Source organism: Cavia porcellus, unplaced genomic scaffold (genome assembly GCF_034190915.1).
Source record: "Cavia porcellus strain 051 isolate PalLab524CR breed Dunkin Hartley unplaced genomic scaffold, mCavPor4.1 scaffold_2, whole genome shotgun sequence".
NCBI classification, from domain to species: Eukaryota; Metazoa; Chordata; class Mammalia; order Rodentia; family Caviidae; genus Cavia; species Cavia porcellus.
The window spans coordinates 138,057,921-138,072,835 of record NW_026947485.1 but is presented as its reverse complement, the minus strand read 5'-3'; the positions used below and the strand labels follow the sequence as shown (position 1 = coordinate 138,072,835).

General features: G+C 42.3%; 1 protein-coding gene across 4 annotated transcripts in view; it reads right to left on the bottom strand.

Annotated features, from left to right (window-relative positions):
- Nucleotides 1–2,129, bottom strand: part of Epb41l4a (erythrocyte membrane protein band 4.1 like 4A) — a 226,651-nt gene extending 224,522 nt beyond the window's left edge. For all 4 annotated transcript variants that reach the window (XM_063245460.1, XM_063245459.1, XM_063245458.1 and 1 more), the window contains exon 1: nucleotides 1,881–2,129. In XM_063245460.1, the coding sequence (XP_063101530.1) occupies nucleotides 1,881–1,979 (99 nt within the window). In that variant the 5' untranslated portion in view covers nucleotides 1,980–2,129. The remainder of the gene's footprint in view (nucleotides 1–1,880) is intronic.
- Between the last annotated feature and the right edge of the window lie 12,786 nt (nucleotides 2,130–14,915).

Sequence of the window (14,915 nt, the reverse complement as noted above, 5' to 3'; positions counted from 1 at the left end):
AACACCATCAGATTACTATAAATAATTATGAATCTGGATTTTTGATTCCCACTTCTTCAACAAAACGATGCCATTTGATCCCAAATCTTGGTTGCTCCCTTGACAGAATAACCTCCCACAGAAGACAGGGGATGGCTTTCATGCCTAAACAGGAAGCTCACCCTGCCCATGACTCTAGACTCCAGATGAATTCAGACATTGCACTTCAGAAAGACTTCTTTGTTGTTTCAGTATCAAATCACCATTTAGCGTTTTCTAATTGTTTCCACTCCTACACCACAGAGAATCTCTTTAATACTGAAAAAGTTTTTACAGTTTTTGCCTAATTTATTGGGCAAAATTTTACCTCATCTTGTAAAGAAAATTCCTAATTTCTTTGGTTTGGGTACATAAAGATAAGTTACAAGTACAAAATGAACACTCTCCTCCCAAGATTGTTTTATTGACCATAAAAGAAAACACAGGCTGGGGGTTTAGGTCAGCGGTGCAAGTTCCTGCTTGGCACATGCGAGGTCGTGAGTTCGATCCCCAACACCAAAAAAAAAGAAGAAAACACAAAACAAGAATCTGAATTTTGCTGGTAACTACTGAGCATGACAGTCAAAACAATTTCCTAAAGGAAAGAGCTCTAGGGATCTTGTAGCTTTAACTGATCCTTTTTTGCTCCTTTCTCCTGCAAAAGACAACTGTGAAATTAGAACGTGGGGGGGGGGGCGGCTGGGATTCAGCTCAGCGGTATAAGCACCTGCCTGACAAGTACTAGGTCATGAGTTCGATTCCCCAGTACCAAAAAATACATACACATACGTACACATATACATAAAATAAAGGAATTAGAACTCTACTCTAAACAGGACAACATCAACGTTGAGTCTTCTAGCCAGGAAGAGTTACTCTAGTGTGCACAAAGGCGTAAAGATGGATTCGCTCCAGCAAATGCCCAGGGCCTACCCACTTCAGGATTAACTTCTGACATGACAAGACTATGAGGGGACACTTATAAGGCAGCCAGAACTGGATTTCTCAGCCAGCAGCTCTATACTTGGAGGGGGCGGTTTCTCTTCACCAGACTCAGCTGCCGCGTGCTCTAAAATACCTTAGATTTAAAAACTACAGGGAAAAGAAAACCAAAACGACCAAACGCACAGGTTTCAGATCTCCGGTGGCCGTTCCGAGAGCAAAACAAGCGCGCAGGCGCATCCTCAGGTTGTCAGGAATAAACATAAGTACTCATCAACTTTAAGGAAGTGGTTCCTGCAAGCTCCGCGGCCTTTTTGTTTGTGTTTTTAACGCAATCGCATTTTCAGTGACTATAAACATATCGCTTTGAGAGATGTTTAACTATGGAGCTCAAACCAGTTCACTCTCGGAAAAAGGGAAATCATTTTCAGTGCAAATGTAACACTTCTTAACCACACACCCAGAGAACTCAATCATAACGGCCCAATGAATGTGTTTCAAGGTATGAACTAGTTTACTTCCCAAGAAAGCTATCAAGAAAAAATGCTCTGCAACAAAGCCGAGTTGAACCATGACTCAAACACCAGGGTGGGGTGCAGCCTGCGGAGTCAATTTTGCGCCTCCGTGGGAACCGCGAGGGGCTTAAGTGCTTTGAAAGGAAACTGGAGGTGGGGGGACAGTTTTGTCTCCGTTGAAAGAGGACGGACTGCAGCGAGCAGAGGGTGCCTGCTGTCACCTCTGCGACGTCAAACTCGCTTTACGAAGGAATCAGTTAACTCACCCCCACCCGTACGCCCACTCTCTGCTCCCCAGCAGGTACACACGCAGTCCTCCGCCTCGGGGGGTGACAGCCCGAAGACAAAGCCGTGAGCCCCGAGCCCCCGGGGCTGCAGACCCCTGGGACGCGCCCCCGCGCCTACCTTGATGCCCTGCTGCTGTGTAGTGAGCGTTAGCTTGGATTCATCCAGGAGCAAAACTTCGCAGTAAAATTCTTCCGGAACAGCGCAGAAACAGCCCATGTCGGCGAAGACCTGCTCTAGCCAGGCTTGGGGAAGCCGCCGCCGAGTCGCCCCCTCCCCTCCGGCGCGAAGCTTTAATTTATTGTCCGAGCCGCAGCGAGGGGTAGCGCAGTAGCTCCCAGTGGGGTCCGAGCCGAGCGGCCCGAGCGCAGGCACCGCCGGGAGGCGGAGAGCAGGGGAGTCAGCACCCGGGCGCCGCCGGGGCCACGCGCGAGGACCCGGGTGCGGCCCCGTGCATCCCGCAGTTCCGGCGCTTCCGAAGGCTGGGGGCGCACGGCGCCTCGGGGGACCTGCAGGAGGCAGAAATCGCGGCAGTGGGGACCAGAGAAAGAAAAAAGATAAGCCGGGAAGCCCCGCAGCTCCCTCCACCCGCGCCCGGGCGAGCGCGGCCGCCCCTCTGCCTCGGGTCCCGGCGGGCGAGCGCGTCCTGCGCCACAGCCACAGGCCGGACGCGGGGCTCTCTCCCTCGGCTGCTCTTTTGTGTTAGGATTCACGACAGACATCTCAGCCAGGGGCACAGGAGGGGCACCGGCCCGGGTCGTCACTCGGGCGACTTCCCCCAGATCCCGAGCGCAGGGGCCGAGAGGGCTCCGGAGGGCAACGTCTTACCGAGACCAGCGAGGTCAGCTCGGGGTGGGGCGCGGCTCCCGTCTGGGGGCCCCCTAACTCATCCCCGGGGCCCCGGGAGGCCAAGCTCCAGCTCCAGCTCCGTCTCCGGAATGCCCCGCCGCCCCTGCGGAGTGCTGCGGCTCCTGCAGGACGTGCAGAGCGCAGGGAGTCGGAGGCACCGCGGGCAGCGGCGCGGAGAAGCCGGCGCCCCACAGGAGCGCGGCGGGTGGGGGCAGGGGTGTCCGGGGTGCCCGGGGAAAGTTCTTTCGGCGGCGCGAAAGGTGGCGCCCCGGGCGGGAGTAGCCCGGGGACAGCTGGGTCCGATCCAGATGTCAGCAAAAAGTCCGGGAGCGAAGCGGGAACCCCTTGACCGCCGCAGGGTCGCCCCTTCTGGGCGGGTCTCAACCGAGGGTTGAGGGCGGAGCAGAGGTGTCTTAAGGGCTAGGTACCGGCAGGTCGGCGCGGAAGCCGCGGAACGTGCCGGGCCAAGCTTTCGACCCGAGCGCGCGGGCTCGGTTTCCCTAGGAGACCGGCAGGCCGGCTCCGGAGGGCAGGGCGCAGCTCGGCTTCGACCCCGGCCTTCGGCGAGCCCAGCCCCACGCCCTCCGCGCAGCCCGCCGCTTCCCGGACCGGCGGACACAATAGCTCTGAGGCTGCAGTGACCCCTGGTGGGCCCTCGAGTCCGCGCACAGGCAGCAGCGCTGAACTGCGCACCAGGCAGGGGGCTCTCGCTGGCCTTGGAGCAGGTGCAATCCGTGCTCTCCAGCTGGGAACCAGCGGCGAGCTAATGCGAGTCACAATTAAGAGGAGACACGAAATGACACGGGGCAGGTTGAACGTAGGTCGCACAGAAAATTCTCTGCTCTGCACTATTAGAAAGAACAAGAGCTTTGTTATCAGATAGTCCGTCTTGAGTTCCTTCTATTACTTGTTGGCTTTGGTAGCCAAAGCTCAAAATGTTTGCCTAGAACCAAGGGCCTTAATGCTAAAATAATACACACACACACACACACACACACACACACACACACACACTGGCTTCCGCAGAGGAGTAGAAATAAAATGAACAAATTGGCCCCATGGAGGGTTTCCTTCCATAGTGATTTGCAAGAACTTTGTACAAAGTCTCATCCTTCCCTGCAGCTGCGGCCCCTAAGCTACACAGTGAATCTGCATCACTCCCAAAGTACCATATAAATCTCATGTTTGGTATTAAGTTTACCTAAAATTATGAATAAATTCCTATTTTATCTTCCAAACTTCCTGGAAAATTGAAGCCGGTTTTGAATTTCTAATCATATTCTGTATCCAACTTCGAGATTTATTTTGAAAAACATTTCCAAGTTTTAGTGTCTCTACTTGTGGAGGGTTTTCTTTTCTGCAGTGTTGCTGTCCTGACCCCACTTGCCAAATGTGACTGAAAGGCGTCATATTTTTTCACTCTACCACAGTATTCAACGGAGCCAACTAAGCTTTCAGAAACAAGAAAAAAGGTCCAAGCATAACCTCTTGCTTCCCAATTTTGAATTTTGCAGCCGCCTGTTTTATGGTCCTTTGCCTTGGTTTGTTTGTGTTTGCTTTTTACCTCCAATGGTAATAGAAAGGCTGGGAGTTTGGAGAGGGGCAGGAATTCTGTCCCATGCTGCTCAAAGGGAAAGGGCAACGACATGCCCCATACCATGACAGCCTATTCTGATTGAAGCATTTACTTTTCGTCTCTTTGTCAGGAGCTAGAGAGAAAAGAAAAATTTTAAGTGTGTTTAACACAAAATGAGAGGTACAATTCCACAGATTTTTGAGCAGCATAATTGGCAACCATAAACTACATGAAGTATACAGTTTAATAAGTTTTGATGCATGTATATACCCAGAAAACTATCAGCACAATCTAAGCAAACTACTAAACGTATTCATAGCTGCTCAAAATTTCCTCCTACACCTTTGTAATCCCTCCCACCTTCCCTTCCATCCCCCACCACAGCTCCCCTCCCAGGCCCCCATAGACCTGCTTTCTGTCACCATAAATTATCTACATTCTCCAAAGCTTATAGAAATGGAATTGCACCATGTTGACTCTTTTTTGTCTGGTTTGCTTCACTTGGCACAACTATTTTGAGATGTATTCACACTGTGTATGTAAATGGTTGATTCAGTTTTATTGCTTAATAGTATTCCATCACAAATAAATACTATAACTGTTTTCCTTTTCATTTGGGAGGTGTCCAGTTCTTGACTATTGCAAATAAAGCTGTGCAGATCCTATTGGTCAGTTCAGGCTCTTACAATAGACACTGCAGACTGAATGACCTGCACAACAGACATTTATGCTTTCACAGTTCTAGAGGCTGAAAGATCCACACCATGGTGGCAGTGTGCTTTGTTTCTGGTGTTTCTTCCCACATTGAAGGCAGCTTCCATCTTGCTGTGCACTCGCATGTCCTCAAAGAAGTATGTTCACTGATACAGTGAGAAAGAGAGACAGAGCAAGATGGAGAGGCAGAGAGACACAGGGAGAGGGAGACAGAGACAGAGACAGAGACAGAGACAGAGAACCTTGAGTCCAATTGTATAAGGACACTGATTCTTTACCATCAGGGTACCACCTTATTTCATTTAACTTTAACTGCCTCATTAGAGACCCCATCTCTAAATACAATCATTAGGTTAGAGTTTCAGCAAAGGAGTTTTGAAGACACACAACTCAGTCTTTATCTGGATGTGTGCTTTTATTTTGGAATAAAACGTGGAATGATGGATCCGAAGATACAGTAAGTGCCCAATTTATGAACATTCTAGTTGCAGATTTTCACAAGTGTACTGTGTAAGACTCACTTTGTCAGCTTGTGAACAAATCTTACATAACGAACAATTCTCCCAAAAAAGAACTTGTTTGTAAGTGGGAACTTACTTATACAAATAGCAAGTAAACACTTGGAAAGATATTTATTCACCACCACTGATCATAAGATAAATGCAAATTAAAATCGCCATGAGATAATACTATACCTAATAGAATGGCTGTCATACCAACCTACTACACTGCTAAGGTATATATGAGATGGAACAACCACTTTGGATAAGAGTTTGGCGGTTTCTTAAAAGCTGCACATACATCTTTTACAGGACTTTGTAGGAAAACTTTCTCTGCCTATCCAGAGAAACAAAATAGTAAGATGCTATTAAAACCACTTTTCAGGAAAAGAAAATCAATGTTCCAACATACATGTGCACAATGTACTCTATCTAAAGTTCTGTGTCAAAGCCTTTGATCTTTTCAGACATTTAAAAAAATTTTTTTCATCAAGATGACATTTTGTTCTAGTAAGCCTAATGTAGATAAGTCAAATAACAACACAAATTCATAATACATATCATCCTATGGAAAAGTGTCAGCCGTCTGTGAAGGACTTGAGCAATCCTCATCCTGGAAGAAGAGATTTCACTTTACATCAAACATCCCCACCCCTGGCCAAAACGTGTATTTCAGAATGCCAGACACACAATTCTTTTTAAAGCACTGTATTCTCTTTAAGAAGATGTAAACAAGGCATGTCTTCTGGCATCTTTTTATAGTTGCACATTGTCTAAATTTCTCAGAGTTAACTGTTACTTGAAAAACAAGAAGAGAGAAAATCTTTTGAAAACACTGACAATAAATAAGTCAATAACAATCACTTAAGTTCCCGATGGCAAAACCCAGACTCCCAGCCCCACTCCAGGTCTCCCTGACTCTAGGGCTGGAGTGGGCCCCAGCAGTTTCATTTCTAACAAAGTCCCAAGCGATGCTTATGCTGCTGGGCGGCAAGGACGTTTTAAGGATACAGTTCTAGAGATTCTCTTTCCAAAAGTATTAAAAATCATTCTTATTTACCTAGGAATGACTTGGGAGAGGATTCATTCTCCCCCAGCAGCCTCCGTATTATTCTACTTCCTCCATCAAATTAACCCCTGACAAGGAAAAGAGTTTTGAAGACCCTACTGGGTAGATAACATCAGAAACAATTGTTTTTTAAAAAGAGAAGTATCCCTGTTTTGGTTTCATCATACTATTTATTGCCTAATCTATTTGACCACCATATTCAGTTTTATTCTAATATTGTATTTGCTCAGGCACATCCAGTTTTTAAGACTATTCTTCTGCCTTCTGAGTCACTTCACATTTATGTCACTAACCAGCTATCCTCTAAGTACCAGGGCTTTAGATCCCATTTTTTGAAATGCCTCAAGGGCGTTAGCTGCATTCTGGGGGAAGTCATCTCCCAAGAGTGCCCTGCCATCTAAGCATCCATTGATCTTCAAATAAAAGTTCTTTGTAGCTACTGAGAATTCTTACTTTGCACAGTGTATTAGTCACTCTTCTGTCAGCAGGATGAAATACCTGACACCCGTAATTTAAGGGATGAGAGATTAAATTTGACTCACAGTTTCAGAAGGGTCAGTCCATGGCAGGCTGACTCCAAGGCAGAAGAGGCATGAGGGAGGAAAACTGTTAAACCCATGGCAGCCAGGAAACAAAGATAGAAGGGGGAGGGGGAAGGGGAGGAGGAGGGGAGAGAGAGAGAGAGAGAGAGATTCCTCCCCAAAGATATACCCTTCCCCCAGTAAATCACCTCCTCCCATCAGGCTCTACTTCCTAACAAAACATTCAACTATGAACTCCTAAATGGATTAATCCACCAGTGAGGACAGTACCTCCATGATCAACCAATGTCTAAAAGTCCCTTCTCTGGATAAATGAAACATTTGGGGGCCTTTTTAGATCTAAAATATAGCATGCTATTATTAGTATTTGTTAATGAATGAACTAAAATGGTCTGTACTTAGCATAAATAATTTGGAATTTTGCCTTTTTCTCTTTTAAAGAGAGTTTTTGGGTAGTTTATGGTGGCCTCAATTCCATAATTAACCCAAGCTGGCTTCAAACTTGTGATTCTCCTGTCTCAGCCTCCTGAGTGCTGAGATTAGTAGAACCTTCACTTTCAAACACTCTAGTCTCCCTTTCTGTCCACAGGCAAGCTAGCAAAAAATTAGAGCGGAAAAGCTAGCTGATTCTTCCATTAGGGGCTTTTAAAAACAATTTTTAGTGCAAGCACAAGGTCATGAGTTTGATCCCTGGTACAAAAAAAATTTTTTTTTAAACAACAGATTCATATTATTTGCCTATTTGAGAGAGATGTTAAAGACTGGCAAAAGAAGGGTCAAATGGCTATTTTGGTACATTGTTTATAGGACTGTAAATTTGTTTTTATATTTTGATTCTAAGAACTGGAGACTGAACCCAGAGCCTTCTCTTGGAGCTACATGTCCAATGTGCTCTCCTACTTTCTCTCTTTCTCTCTCTCTTTTCTGGTTGTTTTTTTAGGGGCTTTTTTTTTTTTTTTTTTTTTTTTTTTTGGTTTTTTTACTGCTTCTCACTAAGTTGCTAAATTGCTCAGACTGGGCTTGAACTGGCAGTTCTCCTGCCTCAGTCTCTCAGTGCTGGGATTATAGGTGTGCATCACCAGGTCTGTGATTTGAGTCAGGTTTTCTGAAATGCAATCAGTCATAAATTCAATAATTTAAGTATTCATGTACTTTAATCCAGAAACTCAGCATCTAGGAATTTATTCTTATTGAATAATTGACACAAATATATGTTAAAAGATATTTGCTACAGCATGTTTATAATATTAAGACCTTTTGAAGAATCTAAATACCTAATAATAGAGTTATTAAATTAACTGTAGTCTATGCATATAATAGAATACCCAGGAAAGATTGTGGATGCATAATGCATTGTTTTTTGAAGTTATCCAAGGTAAACAGTGAGGGGAAAGAAAAAATACAAGAAATACAAAATAGGTCGATTTTTTGTAAAACAAAGTATGAAACTTCTACAATAAGCATCAAATAATTTAAACTGAAAACAGATTGTTACATTCAGCAAAAGAACATTGTTCAATTACTAGTTAATGAAATTTAGCTTTATTTATTTATTTTTCATAAATCACATAGTCTTTTCAGCTTCCTCCTCATGAACTCGCATCAGGCTTCTAACAAAGATAATGCAAATAACAAGACAGATGTGGTAAGTAATGCAATGTGCTTGGTTCACTAAACAAAGGGCTTTCCATGCTGTAACTCAATTTGCACTGGTGTAATGGGATCTGAGTGGGGCTAAGAGGAGCTGTGTAACAGTGGACAGGCAGGCCTGATGTGGAAGGGCCCAGTGGGCTAACGTACAGTGGGGTTTCTCTGCACTATCCCTCAAACTGCTCTTTGGAGACTTCCAAAAGGCACCATCTCATCCTAGGATATCCATAGAGACTCTCACTTCCCTCCAAAGAAAGACTCCATTTCTTGATTGAAAGGACCCTTGCTTCCTGCCGTGCTCCTCACTCATTTGTTTATCGGCACCTACCACGGTTCGGTGCACACCACGTCCATCGGGGTGAGCACGGAGAGGAATCAGAGCTGCCTGCAGGTGCTCAGTTCACAGGCTGACAGCTGCCTTCCTGGTGAGGTCAAAGGCAGAACCCGCAGGGCAGAGAGTCCGCTGCCCTTGCTGTCCACAGAGCACTGTACTGGAATCTTTTCCAGGTTCTAATCTAGGTTCTAAGATGTTGACATTTCAACTGGCTAGCACAGTCTGGTTTGCTCCTTGGATAAAATATGTTAACTTAATGGATTACTAGCTTAGTGATACTGGGATTAGTCCTTCCATAAACATCTTGAGGAAAAAGATAGGGAAATTAACTTGAATTATCCTGCAATCATTTGAAGTCAAATATGTGACTTTGAAAGCAGCTCTTTATCTCTTTGTTGCATCATGCTTTTCTATACAATAGAGGGCCTTGCATATGTGCTGTGGAGCCCTGAACTTATCATCCCTAGTGTGCTGCTTTTTATGCTTTTCTTCAGGTAACAACAAACACATCGCTGTTCTTTAAAAGTGGTGTCCCAGGGGAGAGGAGCCCAGCATAATATCTGGCAATGAAACATCTGCAGTAGATGACCTCTGAGCTCATATGTAGCCTTCTGATTTAGAAGTTGCTGATAAAAACCAAAAACAGTCATTTCCTCAAGGTCTTTAGTCTTTGGTGGACAAAATAAACAGGGACAAGATTTTACTGTATTCATTTTTAGAATGTTGAATGCTGATATTCATGTACATGTGTAACCTAAAGACATGCTTGAAATCTTCTACACTAGACAAAGTCAAAGTCTAGTGTACGATACCTCCTTTTACATGGGCATGCATAGACTAAAGATTGGATTGAGATATGTGAAAATATCAGCAGTGTCTTTGTGGCAAAAGCATGAGTGAATTCTGTTTCTATAGTCTCATTTATTTTTATAAATTTTCTTCCTTAAATATTATTTGTGTAGCCAGAGAAAGAATATTTTTAACTCCAAGCATTAACCTTATAAAATATAAGAACACAAAAGGACATAAAGATAACAAATGAGTAATACTTGGCACATCGTATGTACACCCACAGCTTCTAGTTGAGTTTGGAATCTAAAAGGTAGCGTACATAAGTAAGATGAGAACGTTCCTGAATGTTTATCCAAAAGCCATTTCTGATTTTGCAATTTATGAGAAGTCAAAATTAAAGTTTAACTTGTCATCATCTATATATTAAAGGTCAGTGCATCAGATGATCCAACTCTGCAGGCAAAGCCCCGGGGTTTAGCTAGGCATGTTTCTCATATTTCCTTGCAGGCGGGTATATAACCACATAACTGGTCCTCACTGATGAGAGGAAATTGTCATTCCTAGTGTCTTTTAAATGTCTTCCCAGGAGTCTTTAAAAAGATGGAAGGAGATATGCATCTCTGACCTCCCCCCACCCGGGCTGGAATTTGAATGTGATGGCTGGAGCATAAACAGTTACCTTAAGGTGGTGACAAAGAAAGAAGAAAGGATCCTGTTCTCCTGTCTTGAGCTGCTTTGTGCAGAAAGAAGAGATTCCCACCCTATTCAAACTCCTACTATTTATTTCTGAGGAGTTTGGGAGAGTTTTTTTGTTTGTTTGCTTTTGTTTTTTTGGTTTTTTTTTTGTTATAGCTGGTCAAATATTATCATGATTGACACTCACATTGTGTAATTATCAGTGTAAGATAGCACAAAACCAAATTAACTACCTAGAAGTCTTTTTAAAAGGAAAAACACTTGTTTATGTGAATCTTAGAAATAAGTATTCCTATTCAGTGAAAATATTTAATTTTCTTCCCTCTTTCCTTGGATCACAGGATTTTTAAAATAGTGAATAAGTTGAGTAAGATTGCAGAATTTTACTAAAGAAGTCCTTCCACAGACATCACCATCTATCTACCCATCCTAACTCCCTTGAAATGTCAGGCTAAACAATGTATTTCAAAGTCATACTCTGCTTGGCAGATGCTAGAAAAATTGTAGGAAGCACAGCTTTAGAAAGGCTCTGTTGAGGAGGGCTTCTAGTAATTGCATCTTTATCCATCTCCAAGGGCCTGCTGCTGTGAGAAATACCTTCTCTGTATCTGTAGGGGACTGCCACCTGGGAAGACTCCTACAAGTCTTTCAGGAGCCACTTAGGTCTGTGACCATCAGCTCCTCCCAAACAAAGATATTGGGAGCTGAAGCTGACACAGCTGCCTATCCCAAACAGTAAGTTTCAGAATGTCTCTAGAAAATCTAACTGAGGGCTAAGCTGAGACTTGGTTGTACTGGAATTTAAGCAAGGAGCTCAATACTTCAGATATAAACATGAAGGTGATTGCAAGTCACTGTAGGGTGGGAGGCAACTGTGAATCAACTTTGGTAACCTGTTTTCAATTTTCAGGGACATTCTTTTTTACTGATGCACACCTGCATTTGCATCCAGCAGCTTGACATGCACAAGAAGACGCGATTAGAACATCAAGTGTGGAAGGAAAACTCCATGATACTTTCTGCCTTCACATGCCTCACTGAAGCCCCTTGTCTTCCTGAGCCAACGTCACTGGTGTTACTCTTAATGGAAATTTACTCCAGAGTAAAGTTAGTCACTTCACTGTATTTTAATTAGCCATATCTCTTTTCTCTGCCTTAAGAGTTTTTGGCTATGTGACTGAACAAATTGTAGTCAGAATTTGGTCCAGTGTTCTAAGGTAACTATTCTTAGAGGCTTTTTGAGCATCAGAGCCAGACTGTCTTCAAAGATGGACAAAAGCTATGGCAAAGGTGTGGTGTGGCCCCATCACCTCTCCCCAGGTAATCTGCAACATGGAAACACTGCCCAGTCCCCAGAGCTCACTGCACCTTGTCACTCATGGGTCACTGAAATGGCCGTGCAGCTCTTGGAAAGGAGTCACAGTGGTTGAGAAACTTAGCGCAACCAAGGAAGGGGTCGATTCCTGGACCAAAGGTAAAGAGCAGAGAGGGTAGATGAGGAAGGGTGCTCATTTGGAGCGGCACTCAGTTTTGGCTACATATATTTATATTTATATTTATATTTATATTTATATTTATATTTATATTTTGACTTGGCTATTTTGCTAACCACCACAAAACCTAAAAACTGCTGAAAAGGGCTTATGGTTCATTTTATCTGGAATAAGATATTTCACTTAGGTAAGAAATAATGAAACAAATTATAAAAAGTTTCATCTCAGCAATAACTTGGTATTTCTGCTGCTTCCATTAAAGCAGTGATTCTTACCTACCTGTCCCATAGTATATTTGAAAGTCTGGAGAAAACTTCGGCTTGTCATGATTATACAAGCTACTAGCACTGCTCATATCAAATGGTCACAGATCAGGAATGTTGCTGAACAAACTTCGGTGCTCAAGAGAGATCTAAAACTGCTGCAATGCCACTGTTAAAATAAACAAACAAACAAACAAAACTAGTTAGACATATTGGCTATAGTGCCAGCTACTAGAGAGGCTGAGACAGGAGAATTACTTAACCTTAGGAGTTCAAGTCCAGCGTCAACAAGACTGAGTCCTCTACCTCAACTCCCTCTGAGTTAAAGCAAGGACTCCTAACTTATGTAAGGTTGTATAGTAAACTTCTAAAATATTAGTATATTATTATAAATAATAGACTAACAACTTCTACTTTAAAAAAACTTAATAAATTTAATCACTTTATTTTAATCAAATCAAAATTAAATTTTCATATTCAAAATTATTGTTAATTTATACACCCATTGTGTTTTAAAATACTCATTATAGATAAGTTATTTTTAACAGACTATTTTTAGAGCAGTTTTCAGTTCACAGCAAAACTGAGCGGACCCCACAGAGATTTCCCATCCGCATCCTACACCCAGGCATGCGCAGCCTCTCCCGCTGCCAACATCTCTGCACCCGAGTGGGACGTTTGTTACAAAGGGGAGCCTACATCCTGGGTCCAGAGCTTACATTACAGTCATTCGGTGTTGTACATTCTGCGCTGGACGAATGTGTATCAACATCAATCTACCATTCAGAGAGCTCACTGCCCTAGGAACCCTTTGTGCTCTGCCTGTCACCCTGGCTCCACCCTAACTCTCCAAAGAGGCTGCTCTTTCTGCCCTCTCCATGGTACTGCGGTGGCTAGAAATGGACACTGCACAGCCTTTTAAGCTTGGCTTCTTTCATTCCATAACACGTGTTTAACTCTCTCTGGTGTGTCTTCATGACTTGGTAACTCATTTCTTTTCCATCTTTTTCTGTCTCTTTTTCTTCTTTTCCTCCTTCTCGCCCCCTCTTTCTCTTCCTCCTTTGAAGCATTGGAGATTGAACTCCGGACCCTCATACACAGAACTACATCCCTAGCTCTTTTTTTTAAATTCTGAGATTAAGTTTCCCAGTCTAGGCCCAAACTTGCAGTCTTCTTGCCTCAGCCACCATGCCCTTTGATATCTAATTTCTTTTCAGCTTTGAATAATAATATTCTACTATCTAGGTGTCCTTATTATATATTTTCTTATTTTATTTTACTTTTAAATTATGTTTTTATTCACTCAGATTTATAGTCACCTAATTTGGTAGTCTATTGGAGTCTAAAAGCTGCTGAAAAATACTGGAATAAAATTTAATTTCCAGAAAGGTTTATATTTTCATTTAATTGATTTATCTTACTATTTTTCTCTACATTTTAAAGAATCTATTCTTGATTGTACCTTAATTATATAGATTATGATTCCATAGCTATGAAATAATTTTTATAATCTTAGACTATTCCCAAATAATTAAGGATTTTAAGTTTGAGGATAGTAGTTCTATTTTTGCAAGAAAAGAGAAACTTATATACATTTGTAGTGATTGCTAGAAATGAATTCTAAATGACTTTTTGTCATCTAGTTTTCCAAATAACTAATCGCTTATTTTTTTTTTAACTTTTTATTGGTACAGGGGATCGAATTCACAACTGCCTGCTTGCAAGGCAGGTGCTTATGCCGCTGAGCTAAATCCCCAGCCCCATAACTAATTACTTATGATGTATTCTCTTTTTTTGATACAATAAGAACAATGGAATGAAACAAAATGATTATACTAATTTTAAGAACTAAAGCATTTCAAAATATATGGACCATAGCCAACATTCAGTGGGCCAATAGACTTAGATTTTGCCAAATTGGCATAATAATTTAAATAATCTTTTGCTTTTTATTTATCTCTTTCTATTTTTCTATTTTGTTAGGTCTATAGTGAAAACAAAGTTCTTCTTTAGGTAAGAAAGCCCAATTGAATAAGCATTGATACATGTCAGAACTCTGTCACTTAATGTGTGATACTATGATAATTTCTTTAGTGCTTACAGAGTCAATTCTGTATTATAGATAATAGTTAGTGACTAAACCAAAATAGCAAGGAAGAGCCATGCATGGTGGTACATATGCCTGTAATTCCAGCACTTGGGAAGCTGAGCTGAGAGAATCACTTGAGCCCATAAGTTTGAGACCAATCTGGACAATATGAAAATCCTGTCTCAAAAATATACAAATAAATAACAAAACAGTAAAGAGCTTATAAAATTAATTTATCTTTGACCTTAAAATATAATATGCTTTTTGTTAAAAATATTTGTCAACTCATATTTCATCATGCTTTCAAAACCCATAATATATATGAATTCCATGAGCAGCTTCCAGTTGCCCCATAGACAGCAATCTTAGAGATCAATTTATTAAAATGTAGGTAAATGTAGAAAAACCTCAAAACTCCTAAGGAACTGTTATTAAACTTGGTTTCAGTGGAAGATGCTGGCTGTCACTCCAGTGGTTCCATTCCATGTATTTGTTCCCAGTTCCTAAAGTTAAAGGATCTAGTGCCATGCTGGCACCATCACCATGCACTTGCTTCACTCAGCTGAAACTTGCCTTATGTGTCAGTTT